This window comes from Mesocricetus auratus, unplaced genomic scaffold, assembly GCF_017639785.1.
Source record: "Mesocricetus auratus isolate SY011 unplaced genomic scaffold, BCM_Maur_2.0 Super-Scaffold_100691, whole genome shotgun sequence".
In the NCBI taxonomy this organism is placed as follows: domain Eukaryota; kingdom Metazoa; phylum Chordata; class Mammalia; order Rodentia; family Cricetidae; genus Mesocricetus; species Mesocricetus auratus.
Window position 1 is genome coordinate 36575106 of NW_024429267.1, and position 26349 is coordinate 36601454.

Sequence of the window (26349 nt, forward strand, 5' to 3'; positions counted from 1 at the left end):
GCTTATAGATTTTTTTTCCTGCTTAGAATATGTGCCCAGTGTTTCCATTTCACATGGGATTCAGTTTCTACTTCCATATTAATGATGACTTGGGAGGCTTATTTCCTCTCCATGACTCCCTTCCACAGACTTATTTATCAGATCTGGCAGACCACGGTCCCTGTAGATCCTCACCTCACTAGAGAGACAACAGGTGGTTAAGATTGGAGACTTTAGAACTAGACAGAGCTAGACACAAACTCTGACTCTATTCAGTGCTGACTTTCCACCCATGTGACCTGCCAGAAACCAGTTTTTAAAAAAATTCTCTCTCCAAACACCATGCCCCTCTGAAAACCAAGACCCAATAGGATTGTCTTACCCAGAATTCTACAGCTGTGTGTGGTTAAGATTCTTGGCGTCTGAAAGGCCATTAACTCTGCACAAGGACTTTGGTCTTGTCTCAACTCGCATCTCTCTCCACCTCTCTATTTCCAAGGGTCAATGACTGCTGTTGTTGTGTCTCCCAAGCAGCCATAAAAGCCCATCCCCACACCCTTCATTAGCTTGAAAAAGTGATCACATGACAGTCTTGCTTATTATAGTGAGAGATGAGACAAAGACGAAAACAAGGCTGGCCGTGCTTTTTATTACTAGATGAGGGTTTGAGTTTTCTCCTCCTCCTCCTCCTCCTCCTCCTCCTCCTCCTCCTCCTCCTCCTCCTCCTCCTCCTCCTCCTCCTCCTCCTCCTCCTCCATACTGTAGCCCAGGCTGGTCTTGAACTCAGGGGAATCTTCCCAACTCAGCCTCCCGAATGCTATGGATACAGGAGTAAGCCATCACTAGGGTTTTTCTTGTTCCCAGGTGCACAGGTAGAATTACAACCTTCTCAAAGGTGCCCAGGGGCTACCCTTTGAGACCTGCAAATCTGCTACTGCTTCGGTTTGGATAAATATCCCATAAAGGTCCATATATTTGACGTTTGGTCTTCAGGGTGGAGTCTCAGGGAGGGGGTGGACCTTTGGGAAGTGTGGCCTCGTGGGAAGGCCCTTAAGTCATTGCTCTTGACAGAGATCATGATAACATCCCTTCCTCACTTCTGTCTCTCCAGCTTGTTCTGTCCCATGCTCCTCAACATCGCTACCTGGGATGGCCATCCAGGCTCAAAGCCACTGGTCGGTCTGATGTTAGACAGGAACCTCCCACCTGTGAGCCAAGATGAGTCTTTTCTCTTCCTAAGTCAGTTGCCCCAGGGGTTTTGTTTCAGGGGTGGAAAGCCACCTGGCAGCTTGTGACAGAGATCTGCAGATGGGATGATGGGCACAATGGAATCACACAGTGGAATTCTAAGCCAGCCAGAGGGTTGGAAATGCAGAAGATGGATGGGGAAGGGGACAACAGTCAGGATGTTGTGGTCCTGAGCTAGAGAATGTAGGCAGCATCTAGAAACTGGAAAGTGGGGGAAACAGGCTCTCTTATAGAGTCAGGAGCAGATGGATCTTGATTTTAGCCCATGAGACCATGTGAGACTCTGACCTTCAGAGTGGAAGATAGTAGATCCATGTTGCTTTATGCACACAAGCATGAGCCTCTCTTTTCTTTATGCACCCAAGCACGAGCCTTTGACTTTGGGATGCTTCTTAAAATGATACACTGTATCAAGTTTGCTTTAAATACTTTGCAAAGTGGGAGATGAGAAAGAAGAAACAGGGCTGGTCATGCTTTGATAGTTGTTAAAACTGGGAATGAAGCCATGTTGGAGGACTAAATATTTTTTTTTCTTTTTCTGGTTTGAAATTTTCCACAATGATATAGTCTATAAAGCAAAAAAAAAGGGGGGGGAGGGGAGAGGAAGAAAGAATGGACCCTAAAGTGGGGTCGTTCTCCAGAGTGTGACTCCAGATACATTTGACCAAGCTACAAGTCCCCAAAGCAGGCTCAGCCCTTAGGGAGAGGAGCCGAGATACAACATGAGCACTCAGGACAGAGGGCCAAGCCACTGGTCCCCTGCATGAAGTGAGGGTCCTGGCTGGGGTGAGAGACCTGGCAGAGAGACCTGGATGGTGTTGGCACACTCCCTAGCATCTTGACAGAAACATTTTCTGAGGAGGGACAGAGACTCTGTCCCATTGCCCTTGGAGAACTCTGTAGTTCCAACAGCTGGGAAAGACCCCAAGCCAGCTGCCTGCTGTGCCAGTAGCAGGTACAGAGGACAGCTCACCGTAAAAGGCAGGCATGTAAGAGAGACACTTCCCTTGCCTCTGATGTTATCCCATGGAGAAAGCTGATCAGCTGAAGAATCTAAGTCATGCTTCCTCCTGGTCCTCAGAGGGAGGGCCTGGAGCTCCTCAGAGCTCCTCCCCAGAGCCCCCACCCCCTCCGTGATTCTCTCTGTTCCCTACCCAGCACAGTCCAGAGTGTCGCTTGCTCCTACTTCTCCCACTGTATACATACAGCCATCGACTTGGCTGCTCTTGACCTTGGGTTTCCAAGAATTGCATGTGAATCTCCACTCCTATTCTTAGGACTAGTGAGTGAAGAAAGCCCAATTAGGGGTATCGCAGTGCATTGCACCCCACCATGAACGAGCCTGCCTCTTTCTTCCCTCTGCATGCTGACTCTCCCCTGGACTCCCTCCTCCTCAGCCATTTTCCTTCCCTCTGTATGCTGCTCCTCCCCAGGCCCCTGTAACCTCTTTGACTCCACCTGTCCTGAAGCTCCAGCAAGAGCTGCCTCCTTCAAGGAGCCCTCCTTGATCACTAGCCCCCAGAGGCCCCACATCTCCAATCTTCTCTCCTCCATTGTTCCTCCTCTGCTTACACATCCTGGGCAACCCTGCATCACACAGGACATTTGAAACCAGCTTTGCACAACCCAGCGAGCAGAGGCAGCCATCAGCAGATGGACAATCACAGTGGTACCCACAGCTTCCAGATAGCATTTTGCACATCCATTTATCCAGTGGATCTTAAGGCCCCAGAGTGAGGCAGAGGCCAGCAGCCCCTCTTCCCTTCCTTCGCTCTCGTTTCCTCTGGCTCAAGCATAGAGTGTGAGGAACTGTCCACTGTGCCATACCCTTCATACCTCTTTGTCCTTTGGGTCCCACCATTCTGAGAGGTAAGTAGTCACTGTGCCATTTTACAGGTGTGAGACTGAGGTATAAAGAGGCTAAGTGACTTACCCATGATCACTCAGTAAGACAGTGACATTGGGCTATGTCAAAACAGGTAGTCTGCCCTAAAGCCCATGCATGCAACATGACCCAGCTTCTGCGAGACAGCAGCCATGATCACCCATAGGTTCATAGGTTTACATTCTTGCTTCCTTCGTTGGTAGAACTGTTTGGGAAGGATTAGGAGGTGTTGTCTTGTTGGAAGATGTACAGGTGTGGTGTGCAGGAGGCAGGCTTTCCGGTTTCAGAATCTTCCTGCATCCTCAGTACACTCACTCTGGGTTATGGACGTGAGTTTTCAGATGCTTCCCCAGGACTGGTCCCATGGCAAGGGACTCTACCCATAATAAACCCTTCCTTCCATAAGTTACCTTTGCCGTGGTTTTATCACAGCAATAGAAATCCTAATTCAGTGGTTCTCAACCTTCCTAATCCTTTAACAGTTCTCGTGTTGTGGTGATCCGCCCACCACAAAATTAAATTTTCTTTGCTACTTCATAACTGTAATTTTGCCATTGTTATGAATTTTGATGTAAATATCTGTGCTTTCTGATGGTCTTAGGCAACCCCTGTGAAATGGTCATTCGACACCTAGGTTGAGAACCACCTCCCCACAGGGAGCCTCCTGGGAGACCCAGAAGGGCAGGATTTTAGGGCACTAGAAAAAGCCACAGGCAGAGACAGAGTAAACCAACTAACATGCTGTGTGCTCAACAAGTCACAAAGGTCAAGAGAGCCCGAGATGGTCAAAGTGGTCAGGGGAAGGAGTGGCCAGCTCTGTGTCCTGCCTGATGAGTAGCAGGACCTGGAGCAGGACAGTGTGCAGAGGAACATGCCTCTGTCCAGAACATAGGAGTCTCTCTGAGCACCACAACAGACCATGGCTCACTGGTCCTATTGTGTGTGGAGCACTGTGCTGGGCTTTGGCATAAATGACCTCAGGAGACTCATCCCAGTGCACAAAGGGGAAGTGGCTGGGGAGGGTGAAAATTACACCTGGAATGTGAGGGGGCAAGGGAAGGACTTTGGGCTTGTTGAGAATGGGCGTGGCTGAGGAACAGTCAGTTCCCCATTCAAGCCTCTAGCCAATCCTCCACCCCAGTGAGTCAGGATGACAAAGAAGCTGTGCACTAGGGTGGCCCTGGCTCAGTGTCTTAGATTAGATGACTTGGGCCAAGGCAGGACCTATCCCCAGACTGACCACCCAACTGACTTCTTACACTTTTGTGTTTGGCAGGACTAGGACAGGCCACCTTGGTTACCCAATCTAGCTGAGCTCTGCTAGGGGAGAGGACACAGAGCCAGAATCTAGATAACAACCCACAGCTTGAGCAGCCCAAAGCCTGACTAAGGGCAGATGGAGACCAGGGCTGTGATGGGAATACAGCTGTGGTACTCAACCTGGATGATTCTCCAAACCCCAGGGCCTGACAACATCTGGAGGCATCTTGGTGGCACTTTAGGGATCAGGAGCACTACTGAAAATCCTCCAAGAGACAGGGCAGCTTGCCAGCATACATTTCAATAGCGCTGAGGGAGAGAATCCCTGGTGTACAACAAGAGAGTGAGAGGGGGTGACTGAAAGCCAGCCTTTCTCCCAGAGGACACTTTCCCCCACCCTGAGGGACTGATGCCCTTTAGTCATCTAGCCAAATGCACTGAAGACTGAGGCAGGCATGCTTCTGTAGCTAGAAGAGAGCATACCACACCTCATTCCACAGGCTCCGAGGCTCTGATCTGTGCTAAAAACAATGTAAAAAGAAATCTGCAGTCTTTAGTAGGTCAAAAAGTCAGCCACTGTGAATATGCTATCTCTCTGTAGCACACAGGTGGCAGGTGAGATGTGAAAAAGGTCTTCGCTGCTACTGTTGCCAATGGCAGCAAGGATCAGAAGCTACAGAACACGCCCCCCCCCCGCCCCCATCCCAACCCAACCCTGACCAGGCAAACAGGAGCTCAGCTGGGTAAGTAGTGGAAGCCTGCATGCAAAACAGCGGGAATTCATGCTATGCACAGGTATGGAAAGGGCCCCAGGATATATTAAGTGAAAAAAGCCAAGTGCAAAATCAAAGAGAGTGTTGTGCTCTCTTTCGGTGGATGAAGAGGAAAATGCAATAGTCTGAAGAACAATGACAGTCCACACCTGCATGAGTCTCTGAGCACGGTGTTTGGGTGCGTGGATTCACCCGGAGCGTTTTTTTTGTACAATGAACCTGTAGTACCACCAACTTTGCTTTGTTTCTTGGGAGTGGGCACTTGCTCCGCTCTTCATCCCAGAGTTAAACAGAACAAACAGCCTTTCCAAACTGGCCAGATCACTGGTGTGGAGCTTTAGACAAACGCCCGCAAATGTCCTCTTTCTTAAGTAGTAAGCCCGACGGAGACATGTTCTCAACACTCAAGAAGCCTGCGGGTGAGAATTCCAGGCTATCGAAGGACTCCCAGGAGGGTACACAGAAGTTAGGGCCAATAGCAGCCCCACCTCTTTCACATCTCCTTTTTCTGGGCTGGGAAAGTGAAAAGAACAAATTCAAGGTCTGAACTGAAGGTGGCCAGCAGCAGGGACAAACCTAGCCGCGCACCTTCCTCGCCCCCACCACCTCCTCAGTCCCCGCCCCTGTCCCCGCCCCGCCCTCGCACACTGGGAGGAGGGAAGGCTACAATGGATTCTCCTGCCGGCTTTGTGCACACTCGGAATCCAGCTGTCGCCGCCCCCGCGGAGCCCTGTGACCCCCGAAGACACCCATTTCCGGGCCGCCCGTCACTCGGAGCGCATTGGCAGCCAGCGTCCAGGCCGACCCCACAGTCGCTCCTGCCTTCTGGGTGTCCGACCACCCCCATTCTGTCCCCAAAATGCCTGTGGACTTCAACGGGTACTGGAAGATGCTGAGCAACGAGAATTTCGAGGAGTACCTGCGCGCGCTCGGTAAGCGCGGCTCGAGGTGCGCTGGCCCAGGCTCCCTGCAGACCCCGCTACCCGAGTCCAGAGTTCGGCCGCTGGCTACCAACTAAAGGGCCTGAACTGTTAGGGTTAATTGGTGGAGTCCACTAGCTGTCCGTGGTGGCAGATAATTTAATTAGTAGAGCTGGTTTAGCTATGCTAGTTCTGCTTTTAAAGGGTTAGCAAGACAAACAAAAACTTTATTTTCAAAAGAAAAAAAAAAAGGAGAAGAAAGGCATACATGGCCCTCAAAGGCTGCGCAAAAGTGCATGAGGAATCTCAACCTTGTTCCTCCGCGCGACCTCTCCCCGAAGACCTCTAACAAGGAACCCTTCTGAGTTTTTTTGTTTTGTTTTGATTTGGTTTGCTTTGCTTTTCTGTTTTTAAAAACTCTGTCCCTCTGTCTCTCTCTGCAACCCTTGCAGATGTCAACGTGGCTTTGCGCAAAATCGCCAACTTGCTGAAGCCAGACAAAGAGATCGTGCAGGACGGCGACCACATGATCATTCGCACGCTGAGCACTTTTCGGAACTACATTATGGACTTCCAAGTTGGAAAAGAGTTTGAGGAGGATCTGACGGGCATAGATGACCGCAAGTGCATGGTGAGTCCCTGCGAGCCCTTGGTGTCGCCTGCTCCGGGGTTCTGTTCTAGAGCTTGGCTAGCTCATCTGGAGGGTGCAAAGATCCTCCCAGCCCCAGAGTCCCAGGGAAGGGGAAACCCACTCTGCAAGTGCCGGTAGCTGAACGAAATCCTTTGGGCAGCTGTGACAGCCCCAGTTCCGTGAGTCTCCGCGGTGTCCAGGCTCTCTACCTGATGCTCAGACACATGGGACCTCTCAAAGCTTCACCCTAATTGTGAGGAGATAGGAGCCCATCCATTTTACAGATAAAATTGACTTACTGAATCAGGTAGAGTAGTGGGTAGGGGTCTGGAATTCCAAACAAGGCTGTGAACTCTGGTGGGGAACAGGAAGAAAGGAGGAGAAAACACAGGAGCCCCTCTGCAGTATAATTTCCCAAGTGATCTAGTGTGAATTCTCCGAAGGGAGTAGGGGGTCCTTGACCTTTGCTGGAAGTCCCCTGGCCTGGTGCTCTTGCTGCAAAGCTGGGATTTGGCCCTGGCTCACCCTGACACCCACTGAGCCCTGAACTTCCTTTCAACCTTTCACCCAATTCCTAAATCTATAGAACAGTGCTTAGCACCCAGGGCCAGAGGAGGGGTACAGGAGGCCCCAGCCATTCCTTCCCAAGAGTGGGAAACTAGTGACCCTCAGACCCCAATTAACAATGGCCCAGCAGACTCCGGAAGGTCAGCCTCAGGCCTCCGTCAGCATTTTGGGAGTTCTGGGAGGCCAGTATACTCCCAGAGTCTCTTGCACAGTCTTGGGTTCAGGAGCTGCCTTGGTTTGCAGAAGGGAGGAGCTTGTTACCCTTCTCTAACTAGTCAATGGCATTTATGGCTGTCACTGTACACCCTGCATTCTGTCACCACAGCTCAGTGAAGGGACGATTGGGAACTCCATATTGAGCCAGTGACTTAGGGGAAGAAATTGCAAGAGCAGGGATTTGAGCCTTCTTATGCTGAAGGCCACAGCCCACCCTACACTCTGCCAGGCAGCCCTTTCAGAAACAGCCCAGCCAAGACCTCAAGGACTGTGCCTGGAGATGGTGAAGGAGCCCCAGCAGGACTACTCAGCCTTACCTGCTTTATTCATTGGGAAGCCACCAGACTAGTACCTGAGCCTGCTGTTAGGAATGGTGGGAAGACAGTAGCCAGTGCAGTGTACTTGGGAGAGCCCTTAGGATTAAGAAAACTACTGTTGTAGGACAATGCCACACTCTAAAGCAGTGATTCTCAGCCGGTGGATTTGAGATCCCTTTGGTCACATATCTGATCTCCTGCATGTCAGATGTTTACATTACAATTCATAGCAGCAGCAAAGTTGCAGCTATGAAGTAAAAATGAAATTAATGTTATGGTTGGAGGTTACCACATGAGGAACTGTATTAAAGGGTTGCAGCATTAAGAAGGTTGAGAACCACTGCCCTAAAATCTTCAAGCACCAGATGCTTACAATGAGAAAGGACACCTTCAGACTGGGTCTGCCTTCTCTCCATTGCCCAAGACTGCTTCCGGGTCACTCCACGGCACTCTGCTCCATAATTCAGTTGCCTCCTAGGGGTGCTAGCATAACACGTCAGATATGTCTTTATTTGGGGTCACTACAGTTCTGGATGTGCTGGCTTGTACTTGGTTGATTGTTATTGATCACCTAGTAATACTAGTGAGTATTCACTGGGTGTCTAATGTGTGCCTGGTGATGTCATAGTGTGTATTAATTCACTGACTCTTTACTAGCTTTATACACAGGGCTTTTTCCTGGGTGAACCTCAGGGTGGGAGTTCCCCGCAGGAGAGAGGGAGGGTTCGAATGAGCGCACACGCAAGGAAAGCACAGTCCAGCAGCCAGGGACAGTCTTTGTGTGAGACAGACACCAGAGGTCATAACAGCATGTGTGCACCATGAAGACAAAAGGACAGAGGAGTCCTGGGGCACTCCAGCGGGATCCTCGGGTTCTGGGGGAGGTCCTTCTGTGCTACTTGGAGAGGCTTGGGGGGTAGGGGGAGAATTTGGAGCACAAAGACTAGGCATTAGCCACTTTCCTTAGATCTTCCTGGTAGGTGAACCAGCCAGGGAGCCTAGGGACAGGTGGAGTTGGGTGATGCTGGGCTGATGTTCCTGTTTTCTTCACTGCTGCAAGAATGATTGGCATCACTCTCTGGGAGGTAGGATTGTTATCAAAGTTGGGGGACACAGTCTGTACCCCGCAAATCCAGGTTCAGCTGCCTGTTCTGGATAAGCCAATTTAAAAAGACAAATTGAATGGTAAAGAGCAGAAAAAGGAAATGCCAAGTGGCCACGCTGGGAAAAGGGACCAAGAGTCCAGTGATCCATCTCCCCAAGTCCACCCTGGGGTCCTGACATGAAATTAAGGCTTAAACAGAAGGCCAGAGATATGCGTGTTAAGTATTCCTGTCAAGTGTGTTCCTGCCCTCCACTGACCCCCATTGTCTCTTCTGAGTCTCATACTGAACTTAGATCGTTCATTCATGGGTTCTGTTCATTTTTCTCTTTGGGTTCTGCCAGCATTTCATATCCCTTCCTCCCTATTTACACCCACTGTGTTGATGAGGATTCCTGCCTTCATGGAGTGCAGTGTAGGGGGATAAAGTGTGTGAGTGGGGAGGCTAGGGGAAGGGTTACAAGTCACACTGTCATGCAATCAGGACAAAGACACACCCCTTTTGGATCTGGGAGGTCAGAGACAGTTCTCACCACCCCTAAGTCTGAGCTGAGGCGGGTAGGATAGACAGGAAGTAGCTGTAGCCAGCCAAACAGGAAAGGAATAAGAGCAAGGCCAACGGCAAGAAAAGTGTCTGGAAATACGTGTTATTTTAGACCTGCTTCTTAGGGTTCTGGGCTCAGCCTAGGGAAAGAGATCGCTGGCTTCCTGGGTGCCCAGGGAAGTGGAGGAGGGAGTTGCATCTTTGGGCTGTTGCAGATACATGCATGGTAGAAGTGCAGAGGACTGAGAGGCCCTGAGCTGGGGCTAAGGGAGCTATAGTTAGGGAGTGCTGTGTGGTGAAGCGCTCGCTCAGGAAAGGCCTGGAAAGGAGACTGCCAGTGAGAGACCCTATGCTGGTATGTGGCTGGAGTGCAAAACGTGACAGAGGGACAAGGAGTGACAAGGACCTGAGAGGAGACCTAAATACGGCCTGACAAGCCAGCAGGGTGTCCTCACTGAGCAAGGTGGGGCCAGGCTAACATTCCTCTGCAGAGGGTCAGAAGGCTGCTGGTGCAACATCTCTGTTTCTTCCTCTTCCATGTGAGTCTTATCTGTATGCAGAGCGGCAGCCAGAAGATGGAATCCAGCCTGCAGATGCGTTTTGTTTGGCCTGCACAGTGTTTGATCCAGTTGCCAATGAGGGCCAAAGATTCTAAGATTTCATAGGGAGATAAAAACAATCCCATGCCTGACTGTTCTTCTCAAGACATCAAGAGCTGAAAACGCCGACCTTGGACTGTTTCTCCACGGTGTAGGTCTCTCACTAGTGTCCCTCTATGTGAGCAGCTCGCCACCATCCTCACCCGCCTTGGCACCCGAGGATCAAGTAGCATTTGTCTTGTTTACTCCGTAGCTCCTGCTTTGGGGTAAGGCAAAAAGCACAAGCGAGGTGCCAAGACCCTAGACTAGAGTGAGTGGCTCTAGTCTACCTCACCGGCCATCCTGGACGGGGTCTAGATACATACATGAGTTGTCTGTGTGGCCCTGGAGCTCTTAGCCCACCATTTCCAGTCTGGTCAGTAGAGATCCTTCAGGGCCACAGTGCAAGCAGAGGTCTGGGTTTCGGTAGATGTATAGGAAGCCTGGTTTGAACCCAACAGACATAAGGAATTCTCTTCCCTTTGTCCATACCGTGAGGTATCAGACAAGCCACCGACCATGAGTATCAGATACAGGGATTTCTCAGGCTGGGCCTCTGAAAGGTAGATGTTCTGCAGCTTCAGATAGTCTCTCACGCCTGGTCCAGACAATCCCTATGATCACTCAGTCCTTTGTGAGTGATTCTATTGGATGAGCCTGAGCCTCAGCTAGGAACCAGCAGTGAGCCTGACCTGTATGCTGGTGGCAGAAGGGCCATTTGTCATCCCACAGTGGACCCCAGGTCAGGGTTTCCCTGCAAGAGGCTGCTTTGTTCGCTTGGGTCTGGCGCTGCCTCCCTTGGCTTTGGCCTCTCCTTCCTATCTAGCTTTGAACTCAGGATGACCCCTCCACAAGGCCTGCCTTCCACTCCCAGCACTTGGCCCGCTGCCGCTTTCTTTGTTTTTATTATAAAAGGGAAGGGGAAAGAACCAACTAGCGGCAGAAGAGAACAAAAAGAAAAGCAAAGGGCCCCTTCCTCCACTCAGCCTGTATCCTACCCTGCAAAGCTTTTAACTGCTACAGTTTCCAGTGGGTCTATGGTGAAACCCTTGTCACCTGCCTGCCTATCTGGTCAACTGGCCAAAATAGCTACCTGAGGCTGAAAGAGAAGGAAGAGAAGAAAGAGAAGGAAAGGGGAGGGGAGGGGAAGGAAGAGAAGGGAAAGAGAATGGGGGAGAAGAGAGATGGGAAAATTCCCTTTATCTGCATATATATTTATTTTTTTTTACTCCATGACATTTTTTAGGCATCTCTCCTTGTCTGAACTTTCAAATTTTTTTAATCTTAAAAAAAAGTTTGTGTTTCCTTCCCTCCCCTCCATAACTCCTTGCAAATGCCCATTATCCACCCAGCCAGCCAGGCATCTAATTATGTATGGCAACACATGAAATCCATCAAGCCCCGTTAGCATTCTGGTTTAAACTCTTGCCAGCTTCCTGATCCTGTTCTTGACCCATCAGAGAGATGCTTGGGTTCTTATGTTAACAAATATCTTGCCAGTGGTGAAATTAGCGCCTCAGGCTGCAGAACTCAGATGCTGTTGGATTTGGAAGCCTTCCGAGAGCCGCCCCTGACCAGATCAGGCCCCTGCATTCAGCTGGGTCTTTTCCAAGGCTTCAACACAGGATCTCTTTCATGTCCTAGCTAAAGTTCTTCGACCTTTGAAATGAGTGGCAACAGTGTGCTTTTGAGGATTACAAAAAGAAGAATTAAAGCAACCAAACAAAATTCACAAAGTAGCTTTCAGGACTCACACTGGTTGGGTTTGGAGTTTTGCAAGGCAGGAGTGAGAGAACTTGACAGGGGTAACAATTCACTGCACCTGCACTAAGCCCTCTCCCCACTTTTTTTTCCTTTGGTCCTCACAGCAAATGCTCTTCAACAGGGATGGCTTTACCCATGCAGGTAGATGAAAACCCGGGGCTCAGACAGAGCGTATTTGCGAAGGTCTCAGTCCCAAGGTCTGTGAGGTGAGCAGTGAGAGGGTTCCAAGGGTCAGTGGGCCTGGGATGTGTGGGAAGAGTTCATGGCACTGTCAGCACAGCTGCCAGCAGTGTGACAGCAGCTGATTAGACACCCTGCTTCTGTTTCCACATTTGCAAAATGGGCATCGTGATTGTTGCTCTGTCTGGCTGCCCGGGGTCAATTCTGAGGACCACAGAGAAAGGACACATTGCCTTTACCCTGCGGCCATACTGTGCACAGAATAGGACCAGCACCCCTGCTGACACCTGAACCTGAGAGGCACAGTCGTCTAGGAGGGCCAGTTGTTTGTTGACTAACTTACAGCTGTTGGATTTTCCTGGCTATCATTCTTCCTTACCCCTTTCAGAAAGACACCCCTTTTTACTGCTGGGAATTCCCTCTCCCTTTCTGGGTCCTGGTGAGCCTGCACACTCAGCACACCACCTCTCCCGGGATGAGTACCTGCCGACAGGGTGATGCACGCCCATCACACCCTTCCCTAGGCTTTAATCTGAGGACGGTGGGAGAGAGACAAGGAAGCTGATGTGACATAACCTTGAGACTCTCTGTGGCCAGTGCCAACACCCATCTTCCCGCTTTCCACAGGTACATGGAGAAATCCAAATGAAGGAAAAAAAAAAAACAAGATAAGGTCAGGAACATGGGCACTGAGGGAGAAAGAAGGAAGGATGGAGAGAGAAAGCTTGGAGTGTCATGGGAGTTCTCAACACTAAAGCAGCTTCCCATATAGTTAGGTTAGCAGTGCATCTTTCTTTCTTGTTAAGCCGTGTGACCTGGTTTCCCATCTCTTGTGTCTGAAAACATCCTAAGACATTCAGAAATCCTAACCACCCAGATCATCAGAATAGCAGTTTTCATGCAGTTGAGCCTGTCTTACTCAACTGGGGTGGGACCTGAATGCCTGTCTTTCCAGGACCACACTGCTGATACTCTGAGGAACAGCTGGCCAGGTCCAGGGCCATTAGAATTCAGAGTAGGGATTTTGTTGCTTACTTCATGGGGGTGAACAAGTGATGACAGGTACAGCTCTGTACTTCTGGGTGACCGGGTTAGGGACTGCCTGTGGACACCAGTCTTGCAACAACCCATGATAGTTAAGGCTCCCAATGATGCATCTGGATGTGCAGCTGAACAGGCAAAGTGTGTGCTGAGAAGACAGGGAGCGACAGAGTGTTTATGGGGTCAGGCTGGGCATTTAAATTCTGCTTCCACTTTCTGGCTGTTTCTCTGGAGAGAGGAGCCCTCATGTCCTCATTTGCAAAGAGGAACCAGAAATCATACACAGTGATGGCACTGTGTGAATTAAATATGGTTATAAATTATATATTTTATAATCACAGAGGAGTAAACTACCTTGAAAACTACTACCTTGAAATAAGTCATTTATTTCATTCACAAATATGTGATTTGAGTGGAGTTCAGAGGGGATGACTTGTCCCAGCCGGGAGCCCTAGGATTCTCTCTTCAGAAAGTTCGCTTCTATTTACTCGCCATGGCAGCTAGGCTCAAGAATGAGAGTCTCATGAGAGGAAGGCAGATTTGTATAACATTTTTATGAACTCTGAAGGCACTGTATTAGTCAGCTTTCTGCTGCTATAACAAAAATACCTGAGCTAATTTACATAAAAGGAGGCAGGGTTTATTTTGGCTTCCAGTCTTGCAAGTTTTAATGGATGATTAGTTGGCACCGTTCCTTCTAGACCTGTGTCAAGGTGTTAAGTCATGGAGAAAGCTCATTACAGGGTGTGCTTCCTCCATGACCTACCATCCCCTAATGGCCAGAATGAAAGCAGGGTTCCAATATCCCCTTCAAGAATATACCTTCCTATCACCAGAAAGCTTCCAAACAGGCCTCAACTCTTAAAAGCTGTAACACCTTGAATACATGGAGCTAGGGGGCACCTATCCAAACTTCAACATCTCCTGGCAACTCTCCTATATTCTATTGGTGGAAGTAGTCAGAGGGACTCACCTATCCTCTGTAGAAGAAGATCCAGGTTCCACATCTGAACAAGCAGGGTGTGGCAGGGCTCTGAGCAAACACTGGTGCTTCAGGAGAGCTGGCAGGCCTGTCAGCTTGACAAGCTGTCACCACCGCCTCTGGCACACTGTGACAACTGCCCAGTGGGTTCTGCAGCTTGTTTCTTTGCCTAAGCTTTGAAGGTCTATCCAGATTGGGCTGTTTCTGACTAATATGACTGGGTCCTGAGGGGGTGTGAGAGGAGCCGCAGCAGGTGTGTCTGAGCCTGTCCTTTGTAGTTAGGGTGGGGATTTCTCACCTCCTGGGCCCAGCTCAGGAGACCATCCTGTGTGCTAGCAGCCCAACACTCTCTGAATAAACCTCCTGCTAGAGGCCCCACAGGGGGGCCCAGGGAATTTGTGCCTTCTTTTGACAGTCACTCCTGTGACCATTTGTCCTCTAGACATCAAGCCCTCAGTCAACTTTGATCCTTTCCCTTTGGGCTCAGGAGTTGAGTGATGGTTTTGACTTGGAGTTGATTGGGAACACTCCTGAGAACAAGAGTTATGCCCAATCCCAATCCACCAGCCCCCTCTCTGGGAATCCTTTTTGTAGCATCAGCCACTTGTTTGTCTAGAACCCTGCCACACCCTGTGTGTTGTGTAAATTAAACTGTATTAGAGAGCTTGGTACACACACACACACACACACAGAGAGAGAGAGAGAGAGAGAGAGAGAGAGAGAGAGAGAGAGAGAGAGAGAGAGAGCCTGCTAGCTCACCCGAGTACCTGTTCTGTTGACTGAATGCTTCATTAAAGTGCATTTATGTTGTTAACTGTTCTGACTTCTCTTTGGGTGTCCTCTGATATGCAGACTCCCCAGGAGGGCACCTCCAACACAAGGGGAACACTGCTTCTTTCCTTCCTTGTGTCCCATCAGCCCCCTCTTCTCCTTTTCTGACTTGGGAGTACGAGGACAATGTAGAGGTCTCTTGGGGAGGAACTGCAAACCTGGGATGCCAGGAAACACAGGCTCCACAACCATCGTTCCCGCCTCACAATGAAACTGGTCCTACATCCAGTCAGTGAAAAAAATCTGTCTGACAATGGGCTGTGAGTCAGAAAATCATCTAACTCCTGACTCAGACAGCCCACGCACCAGCTCGGATTCCAGGAAAACTTTTTTTCCCCTTAAGTTTGCACAAAGGTGTCTGTGTGCAAGTTTCTTAATAAACAATCCCCAGCACCACCCCCCCCATAAACACAGCCCTGAGAGCTACTGCGCCTTGTGTCTGTTGAGCTCTCCGGGGACCCTGCAAAAGCAGGCTCTGCCCTCCCACTTTACACACTGGGCAGGGTGGGGGTGAGCTGAGCTCTGCCAGGGTCACACTACTTTAGATAATGTGTAACTTCTGGTTCAGAGAACAAGCTGTCTCCTGCTGGCTTCCTAAATCCTAAATCCTAAAAGCCAGAACCACTGGCTTTTTAATTCCAGAGATCACTACGCTGCCAGCCATGTCAACGATGGCTGTGAAGATAAAAACGTTTATGGGCAATCCCTCGACCGGTTCCAAGGACCCTGTTTTGTAACATCCATCCTCCCCCTTCCCGTCTGCACTGCTCTGAATATCTCGCCTGTAATAACAGCAGTAATAACACTTAACATCTCTTGGGCCCGCTGTGTGCCAAGCGCAGCTCTTCCTATGGACCGTTTCACTTAATTACTGCTGTACCTCCACAGTCCTCTCCCTTCTCCTGTCCTCGAGACTCCAGCACACCCTTCACATCTTCAGCGGGGAGCCTGATCACACAGCGCTTCCCAGCTCAACCCCTCCTGGAGCTCCTCAATGCTGACCACCCCATGACCTTAGGATACAGCCCCTCCAGACCCACTCCCCATCACACATCCTGTGCGGGGGTGCCTTCCTTTGCTCTCTCTGCTCACTCCTCTGGGATGATCTCTTTTGCCCCCTTTTGGAAGCATAGTTACCCACTGGTAGAGGGCTAGCCCAGGCTAACCTGTTCTGTTGGCCTTGTCTGGATTCACCTTCATGCCACCATCCTTCCTTTTGCCACGGGCCCCCTCACTGAAGGCGTATTTCTTAGGTCACGCTGACACTTGCTAATATATCTGCGATTCTAGAGGGAAAAAACCTTACTGCATCTCATGACCCAACACAAGGGGTTCCAGTGTATTTGTTAAATGAGCATTAAGTGAAAACAGCAGAACAATATAAAAGGTTGCCATACAAGATCTGCTCTAATCCAACTTAGTAATAGATAATGTGTACCAGGTATTTTCCCTCTACTGGAGATTCTTTTAATCACTTTCTCTCTCTCTTTCTCTTTCTCTTTCTCTCTTTCTCTCTCTCTCTCTCTCTCTCTCTCTCTCTCTCTCGCAGCATACTGTGCAGCATGCGTGCGTGCGCGCGTGTGTGTGTGTGTGTGTGTGTGTGTGTTGATCTTTACAACAATTCTATGAAGAAGGTACCAAGATTCTTCCTATGTTGCTAATAAAGATAGGTACCATGACTATTATCTTGGGCACCAAGAGCTCTGGGTTAATCTATCTTTTTGAGCTTTGGAATCAAAACTGCAGTGTCCCATCATGAAGCAGTGCCATGGGATGAACTCATCGGTGGCAGGAGAGACCTCCAATCATGGATGCCACGGGGCTGGCTAAAAAGCCTTAATTCAAGGAAGGCAATTATCCCTTCTTTTCCTGGGCATGGTTTTTCATCGTGCCCCATTCTCTCTGAAGAGTCTAGAAGTCAATCATGGCCTGTCTCAACTCTGATGCCCAACCTCCTTTGAAATCTTATCTCTTTGTGAACTGTTGCCCTGGGGAAAATTATTTCCCCCTCTCTGGACTTCAAGTAATGTGTGAAATAGTGGTAATTAGCAAGTCAGGGATCACTGCTTCTCGTGAAAGTTAAGTGATGAATGGTATAGGAGAAAACCTTCAGGGCAGCTGCTCCATCAGGATGGGCTCTTAGTATTTATCCTCCCACCACGTGAACTGTCACCTCAGGAGATAAATTCTGGTTTAGCCACATGCATGAAGGGACACCTGGTCATCCAAGGAAGATGTAGCAGGGTTGGCAGAGTGGAGGGTTTTAAACAGCAGCATGTGCTATTCCATACCACAGACCAGGCTGGGTGAGGCCAGCAGTGGACCAGGTTGCTGCTCACCCAAGAGTTTGTGGCCTGCAGGGCAACAGCCACACCTCCTTCAGGCTGACTCTACCTCAGGCTGATGGGGTGACCTCCTACTTTCAAAGCTCCAGCACATCAGCTCCCTAGCACCCTCCATTCTTCAGGGTGTTTCTCTCCTTTTGTCTTCTTTCCCTCATTTCAGCCTCCTTCTCTCGAGCAGCTGGTGTGCAGGAAGCTACAAAGGGGATGGACCATGGCTGCTGAAGCAGAGCCATGGCCACACATCCTGCTCCTCGTGGAAGGCTTAGCTGAAACCAGGAACTGCTGAGCGTGGTCCCTGGCATTTCTTTCTTTCTTCCTTCCTTCCTTTCTTCCTTTCCTTCTTTCTTTCCTCCTTCCTTCTTTTCTTCCTTCCTTCCTTCCTTCCTTCCTTCCTTCCTTCCTTTCTTTCTTTCTTTCTTTCTTTCTAACAAGCTTGTTTTACATGTCAATCCCAATTCCTTCTCCCTCCCCTCATCCCCTGCCCCCCCCACTGTCCCCCTATCCCATCTCCTTTCTGCTCCCCAAGGAGGGTGAGGCCTTCCATGGGGGATCTTCATAACATTTGGAGCAGGGCCTAGGCCCTACCCCGTGTATCTAAGCTGAGAGAGTATTCCTCTGTGTGGAATGGACTCTCAAAGTCCATTTGTGTACTAGGGATAAATACTGATTCACTACCAGAAGACCCATAGATTGCCCAGGCTTCCTAACTGACATCCATTTCCAGAGGGTCTGGATCAATCCTATGCTGGTTTCCCAGCTATCAGTCTGAGGTCCATGAGCTCCTCCTTGTTCTGGTCAGCTGTTTCTGTGGGTTTCTCCAGCCTGGTCTTGACCCCTTTGCTCATCACTCCTCCCACTCCGCAACTGGATTCCAGGAGTTCAGCTCAATGTTTAGCTGTGGGTCTCTGCTTCTGCTTCCATCAGCTACTGAATGAAGGCTCTGTGATGGTATATAAGGTAGTCATCAATCTTATCAGGGAATGACGCTTAAGGTAGCCTCTCGACTATTGCTTAGATTGTTAGTTGAGGTCATCCTTGTATATCTCTGGGCATTTCCCTAATGCCAGATTTCCCTTTAAACCTATAATGGCTCCCTCTATTATGGTATTTCTTTTCTTGCTCTCCTCTGTTCTTCCCCTGACTCAATATTCCTGCTCCCTCATGTCCTCTTCTCCCCTCCTCTTCTCCTCTTCTCTTTCTTTAATTCCCTTTCCCCTCCCCCATGATCCCAATTTGCTCAGGAGATCTTGTCCCTTTCCCCTTCTCCAGGGGACCATCTTAGGGTCCTCCTTGTTTCCTAGCTTCTCTGGCTGTGTGGAATGTAGGCTGGTAATCCTTTGCTCTATGTCTAAAATCCATATATGAGAGAGTACATACCATGTTCTTCTTTTTGTTACTGGGTTACCTCACTCAGGAAGGTTTCTTCTAGTTCCATCCATTTGCCTGCCAGTCGCTGGCATTTCTAAAGTGAGAAGGACAGCTGCTCCAAGAGGTCTTGAGGTGTCACATGATGTGCTTCATAACCTGCTCAGTACCTGTCTGGCACATTCTGGGTCTTTGCCCTTGTCACCATGGTGACCATGGTGGTGGTGATCATGATATGATGCTGTCACTTCAACCAGGAAGTCTTCCAGATGCCTGAAACAGGGTTGGGTGGCACGGGCCTCCAACATTCTTCTGCCCGGCCTCTGGCCCCCCTCCTCAGAGCCTTGGCATAATTAATAGCCCTAGCTATTTAGTCCAGGACTTTTCTTAAATGATTGGAAGGGATGGAATAATGTACCAAGATTATTAATCTGAACGTATTTCATTTTGTTTGTCCTAAGATGGGTGTAACCATTCTCTGTTAACATCTTCATGGTAGGACTGAAGACTCATAGTGGAATTGCATTCTCTAGTGCCCACAAAGATCTTGTTATGGGTATATCCGTTCGTAGTAGCTGCTTTTACTGTGCTCTTTAAGTCTCTAATTACTCATTCACATTTTAAAAGCCTTATTAATTTGGTTTTCATCTGCTTTCACAGCAAGTTAGCTTTACCCCTGAATGTGCTGATTTTAGGTAATTGCAAGCCTCCTGGGAGTGGAACAGAAAAAGAGAGCTCACTACCTATCCTTTGCACTTCTCAGTCAGAGAAAACTAAATATGCTCAGCCCCAAGGGCGGTAGGCTGGGTGTTACAGAAGCTTAGGGTGTCTTTGTTTTTGTTTTTGATTTTCTGTTCTAAAACTTGCAGATTAATGAAACACCGTGATAAGCTCTCAGGACAGGGCTTGGCCCTCATGTGTTAGGGCTTAGGGCTTTCCTACCCCTCCCACACAACGGCTTATTTAACACAAGCACCAATGGCTGTCTTAACAAACCGCCAGGAACAGAGAGACCCTCAGAGAGAAAAGCGCAGGTTAAAATCCAACTGTAGGAGGAAAAGCCAATGTCCATCTTTTAATAGTTCACAGAATGTACACAAAAAGTGCCAACTCACTGTCTGGGCTTTGCCTTTTACCCCCAAATCTAAAGAGTGTAGGTGTTGGGGTCAGAGTTGGGTCAGGCTGGACTCTGGAGCTTGCATGCAAAAGACACCACAGGCAAAGTGTCTCCTCTTATGACCTGCCTCTGGGCGCACAGAGACTGATCCGGAGGCGGGTCCAGCAAGAGAGAACCTGGCAGGGTTGGGTGGACAAGCATGGACGGATAGAAGTGACCAGTCATCCCTGTCCTTGGAGTAAGTAAGTGGCAGCATGTGGGACTTTAATAAATGTCACAAGTTTCCTGAGAGCCACATTGAGTCTCAGTGTTTATAGGTCACGTCAGGTCACTGTCTATCACAACCTGTGCTAGTCACCTGAAAAGGACAAAGGAGCGTAAAGACATTCCTGGGACAGGGTCACTCAGACTTCCTGGCTGCAGTACCAGCTAGGATTTCTGAGTGGATGGAAGGTGGATAATGGCTTTTGAAATGACAGTCCCTTGTCAAAGTGGTATACAATTGTCCTCACTCATCTCTTGGCACTTGTCTCTCTCAGAAAGCCGCTGACACAGCCAAAGGGATGTGGATTATTGTTCATTTTTAATAAAGACTTAGAATGGGTTTGTTTATAAGCAGCCACCCTGGCTCCAGCCTTTTGTACATTCCTGTGGTATTGGTAATAGCAGCTGAGCATCTGACTGTCCCCTGCCTTGTCCTTGGATGGATCTGGCCTTCTTGTCTAAGGTGGGGTTCCTGAGTCACACACACACACACACACACACACACACACACACCAGGCCTTTCCTCTGCTTGAGACTTGAAAAGCGTCAGGAATGTCCCCCTGACTGAAATCAGATCCCCGTCATGGCCATTCTCTGACAGTGGCCCTGGAGGATACACAAGTACAAGTCTGGAGGTTCAGGTGACATGGTCATCCAAAGCTTTAAAAACCTACACATGGGGCTGGAGAGATGGCTCAGAGGTTAAGAGCACTGACTGCTCTTCCAGAGGTCATGAGTTCAATTCCCAGCAACCACATGGTGGCTCACAACCATCTGTAATGAGATCTGGTGCCCTTTCCTTGCTTGCAGACATACATAGAGGCAAGATGTTGTATTCATAATAAATAAATAAAATCTTTAAAAAAAAACCTACACATGATTCAGGACATACGTTCTGAGAAAATGTGTTGAAAATTATGTGTATGACGAAGTTTTATTTATACTAGGATAGAATTATAAAATACTCAAATGCCCAAGAATAGGTAGGTAATCAGCTAAATAATGGCATGTATGTTCACCAAACCACCACCAGGACCAGCTTCAAGGGCCTGAGTGCAAGGCAGACCCCAAGGGGCTCCTAGCTTGGCTAGATGGTCTGCTGTTGCAATCTTCAAATTGTGATATTTTTGAAAAAGAGTCCCTCATTTTCATTTTACTCTGGTAAATTTACAAATTATGTGTTCATTTTCTGGATAATGCATAATAATGAAAATAATACTTATGGAGAGTATTTGTCAAAGTGGAAGTTGTCTCTAATAAATGAAGAAATGATAAGGCATCAATATTGCAATCCTTATTTTCTAAAGGCAGAACTCTATAGGTGTGCTGAGAGACAGCTGAAGAGAAGAACATGAAAATGTTGGGCAGTTATCTCTGAAGAAGTTAGATTGCATAGACTTTGTTTCTTTATATTCTTTTCCATTACAGGTGCCAGTCTGCCCATTGATTACCTTTTCTGGAAAAAAAAAGAGCAAAACTATAGACCACAGCTGAGATCCAGCCAGTCTATCCATGCCTAGATGGGGTTAGGAGCCCTTCACCTGCTGAGTAGGTCTTTGCATAAACACAGGGTGATCAGTTGCTGAGGAAACCAAGTGTTCTAGGGAGCTCTTTGAAGCCAATGACTCGTTTCTCCATACCTCTTTCCCATCCCAGGCCTGGCGTGACACCCAGGGCATGACTTTTTGCCACATTTGGGACATAAGCCTTGACCCATCACAGCCTCACTAAATTCTGACAAGGAGATTGGGCTTTCTCAGGCTACACATGTGCCCCAAGTGATTCTGGGAATCAAGGAGAGGAACCACCCCCAAGTCGTCCTGTGCCCCTCACTCACTGTGAACCCCGTGCAGGAGCTGAGGCCAGATTTATTCCTGTGCGAAGTGGTTCACAGATTAGGCTGGGGTCCCAGGGTCTTCTGATATCTGTCTCCTAGCAATGGTATCATTAGAAGAGATCAGCACCTCTTCTTTACATGAATTTTGGCGCTCTAATTCACACCTTTCTACTTCTCCAGATGGACAAATCCGTCTCCCGAGGCTCTTCTAAGTGTCTGGTTGCAGGTTCATCTCAACAGCAGAGGGCAGTAGTGATCAGCACGCCAAAGTTAGGGCTGGTGCCTCTTGAGGACAGCAAGGAGAAAGGGGAAGGATCCTCCAGAAGTTCTCATTCCACACATTGCCCAGATTTTTTCCTCTCTCCCATCTGCATTAGGCTGTTACTGGCTGTCCTGATGCTAAGCCGAGTGTGACAGAAAACACGGGAAGCTCAGAACCTGAGCTATCTAAAGCCTCTGACACAGTGCCCTCATACCTGGTGGCAATGTGGGGACTCATAGTAAGTGTTAGACTCACTCAGAGCCACACAGTGAGCAAGAGTGAACAGAGCCCTTCCCACTGCAGGGGAGGGGGGGCTAATTATGAGGACCTTTCCTTATGGCAAGGATGTGTATCCAAAAGGTGGGCACGGTATGTGGGCAATGTCCTGGGCACGTCTATTCACTTAGCTGAGGTGCTTATTCATTGACCATGCTAGGGAGACCAGACTGAACTCCAGTCCTCTTTTGAGCCCCTATGTTCTGGAGTAGCTCTGGAAGGGCACACAGTGCTCTGTGAAGATGACTCAAGGGAGGCATGTGGGGTAGAACTGTATCAGCTTGAGTGCAGCCTGTAGGTTGGTCTCATGCAGGACAGGACATCACACACAGCTCAAGTCCTGAGTTCTTGCACCTTATACTATCCCACCTCTGCCTTTGTCTCACCACAGACCGCCAAGAGCCTTTCTCCTACGGACCCACATTTCCTCTTTGGAGCCCATCTCCGTATCTCTTCCTCCCTGGCCTCCCCTTCCTTAACTTACTCCTGGCCTCCCAAAGCCTTTGACGTGAAACATTAGTGACCTAAGGTCTTTAAAAAGAAGCCACATAGCAGAACGGAAGGGGGGACTTCTGAGCCCCACTGACCTATGCCCTGACCACCCAGATGAGCAGAGTGAGTCCTTTTACCTGGGCCATATGCAGGAGATTCCAGTCCATGTAGCTGGCTACCAACATGGCGACTGAAACTTGGCTCAGAGAGGTAGATGGCTGGCAGCCAGCACCTGTGTCTGGCTGTTGATACCCGAGGTCGTTAACCCTGTGGGACGGAGGCTCTTTGAGGGCATGGGTGGGGCCTTGTAGGTATTACAAGACTTAGCGAGCATTGAATAATGATTGAATGACTGATATGTCTGGGGACAGACAGGGTTCTCCTCACAGGCAAGATGCAGGGACAAGACCCTGACTGGCACACCCATGCACAGCCAGTGCTCAACCCTGGAAGGCTGTCCTTCAAAATCCCCATTCCCCCAACCCTCTCTCAATGACATTTTCCCTTCCTAATTGCCCTTTTAAATAGAATTTGTGAAGGTTTTCATAAATTTTAAAGCTGATCTGCACACTTTAATAAAAGCACATGGTGGGCAGGAAGTATTGGGCTGCAAATTTTCTACACTAAAATCGCCAGAAGCACATCTTGAATTATTGAGGTCAGGAGCCTCCCTCTTCTCCAGTCCGGGGAGGCTGCTTCCCCAGAACTGACGGCTGTGGTGTTTTGCTTGGCAGACCACCGTGAGCTGGGACGGTGACAAGCTCCAGTGTGTGCAGAAGGGCGAGAAGGAGGGGCGCGGCTGGACCCAGTGGATCGAGGGGGACGAGCTGCACCTGGTAGGTTCCATGGTGGCTACCTGGGCCGTGTCCCCTGAGTTCCTCACTCCCTGAAAGGGTGAATGGAGGCTGGAAAAGAACACGGTGGCTAGGCACTGCTTCTACTCTGGAGCTTCTGGAGAAGATGCCTGAGTGGCTCGGAAAACCATACAATTGTTTTCAAGGTCGAGGCTGATCCAAGGGTCAGCCAGAGGGAGCAGGTGGAGAGGCGCTTGGTAGCATTAGCAGTGGGCAAGGCCCTTCTGTTCTCTGGAAATGAGAATCCACTTCCTGTTTTGGTAGTAAAGATGTGGGACTCTGAGAATCTAGCTTGTATGTCCAGTTGCAATTCCACAAAGCACAGAACCAACCAAATTCGTTTCCAAACAACATATATGTGCCCTGTGCAAAACCAGGCCAGAGCCCAGCTGAATTCACCAGGAGAATATGATCTCAGCTTAGGCCAGGGGCCGGGGAAGGCTCTCCTCAGTCCAGTCCTGTTCTCCACCTTCAGCCTCAGTTTAAAGCCGCCCCCACTCAGTCTTCAGCCCGAGAGAGCAAGCACACAGGCCTGGACTCCCTGACTGCTAGCATGGCCCATTGCCTCTGAGGGGGAAGTTTCCTCTCCTTCACCTTGGAACTCCCCAACTACCCTTCTGCAGAAGCAACCTGGTCCAGATGACCTGGAGATTAATCCTGGGCCACTCCCTGGGTGCCTTGCGTAGGTCCCCAGCTGTCCCCATCCTTGTCTGATACTGCCATCCTGCTGCACATGAGCTCTGCAGCTGTAAGGGTGTGCAAGGGAAGAAGACCAGCTGCACGGAGCCTGTGCTGTGGGATCCATCCTCAGCCCAGGCTCCTCCCTGGGCCTCTGTCTGCTTAGCTGCAAAGGGGGCAGGCATGATCTCAGTGTCTCCTCGCTCTTTTGCCCCATGGCTCTATGTCAGAGGCTGCAAAGCGGGCTGCAGAGGGTTCTCAGATGGTTTTACTTGGCTCTTAAAGGGCTTCAAGTTTCTTCAGTCAGCACTTAAACTTCAGTGAATGTCACACAAATATTCAGTCTTCCAGCTCTGATTCCCAACAACCCAGAAGACACAGAGTTTGACTGCCATTGCCCCCTGGCCATAGTCAACAGGAGCTCTCCCTTGGGCAAATCTTGGGCTATGTTGGTTGTGCTTGGAACTCCCTGGAAGGCCAGGCTCTACCCACTGAGATACTGACAACTCAGCATTATTCCCAAACTCTAGTAGACAACCCAGGCTTAAATCCTTGCCTACTCTGAAGCAACCTAGTGAACCAGTTCCTTCAAGTCTGGGCTCAGACTGTCCCGGGCCTGGGTTTCTAAAGCTCTTTGACTCTCTAAGGGAGTAAAGGAGAGGGGAGCCATCAAGGGCTCCTATGGGTCAACTTGGAACCAACCCTTCTGCCAGCCAGCTGTCTATAGGAATCAGAGAGCCTGATCTCTGTGGTTCCCACTCCATCAACTGTCTAAGGAATTAGTTAAGTTCATGGGGAATGTTAGTAGCCACTGAATATGTTCCAAGTCCCTGTCCTGAGATGCTCTCAGCCCCAAGTGTAACACTGCTTCAGCTAATAACCGGTGTCTTTATTATCCCAGGAGATGAGAGCCCAGGGTGTGATCTGCAAGCAAGTATTCAAGAAAGTGCACTGAGCATCCTGAGAAGATAGCCTTGCCTTGGTCTTGAGGAGTGAGTAGGATGGACCTGTGATCAGGAGTGCCCACCCCCAGCATGGGGTGGAAATGCGTAGTTGCCCAGGATCTGCCAGCAGAGCCCAGCTTGCTGCCTTGTCTCTTTTCCTTTTCTTAAGATGAAGCTACCCCGAATAAAGGTGATTTCTGTTTAAGATGTGTGTGCCCGAGAAATTTCACATATCCACCTGTGCTTGCTTTTTCTCCAGGGCCTCCGGGGCCAGTTTCTCCTGATGCCTCCCTTGGGTAGAGGGAAAAACTGCAAAGCCACAGAAGGTTTAGTCCTGAGGGTACAGCTATGCATCCTTCCCCGAGGCACGAGCTTAGCTCTGGAGTGTGCATGGTTTGGTAGCTGTCATCTAGGTGTCAAGTACTCTCCACATCACTCGTCCAACCCCAGCCACAGTGTAGCAAAGCCACAGGAGCAGGAGTCACCTTCAGCCTAGGCGCAGAGAGCCTTAAGAGGCATGGCGGCAGAATCCGGCCTCACGGTTGCACCATACACCCAGGAGATGACCCAGTTATCTATGCACGAAATGGAAATGGACAGGACTTTCTCATTTTATTTTTTACTCTTCCCCTCCATCCTGCTCCCAACTCCACCAACCTGATCCCTCATGTTCCCATCCCTTTCCCCCCACCACCCTGCCCCCAGTTTACCCAAGAGAGCTCATCTATTTCCCCTTCCCAGGGGAAATCTATGCATCCCTCTTAAGGTCCTCCTGGTTACCCAGCTTCTCTGGGGTTGTGGTCTGTAATCTGGCTGTCCTTTGCTTTACATCTAACATCCACTTATGAGTGAGTACAAACCATATTTGATGGGCAGGATTTTCATCCAAATCGAGAATGAGGTGAACCCTAATCCAAAGTAGTTACTGATTGGATTTGACGTCACCCCACCCACTAGTGTACTGATGCCAAGCTGTTCTTCTCACCGGTCCACATAAGACATGCAGATCCCTCTAGAAAGGGAGAGCAGCATCAGCT

The 26349-nt window shown here is 49.4% G+C and overlaps 1 protein-coding gene across 1 annotated transcript; it reads left to right on the plus strand.

The window, feature by feature from the left end:
* Window positions 1-5807: 5807 nt before the first annotated feature.
* Rbp1 (retinol binding protein 1) lies at window positions 5808-25517 on the plus strand. Its single transcript, XM_005080732.4, is given in 6 exon segments — window positions 5808-5864; window positions 5866-5970; window positions 5972-6077; window positions 6518-6696; window positions 23571-23672; window positions 25270-25517. Coding segments are annotated over 6 exon segments (597 nt in total). The 5' UTR covers window positions 5808-5813; the 3' UTR covers window positions 25324-25517.
* The last annotated feature ends 832 nt before the right edge of the window (window positions 25518-26349 follow it).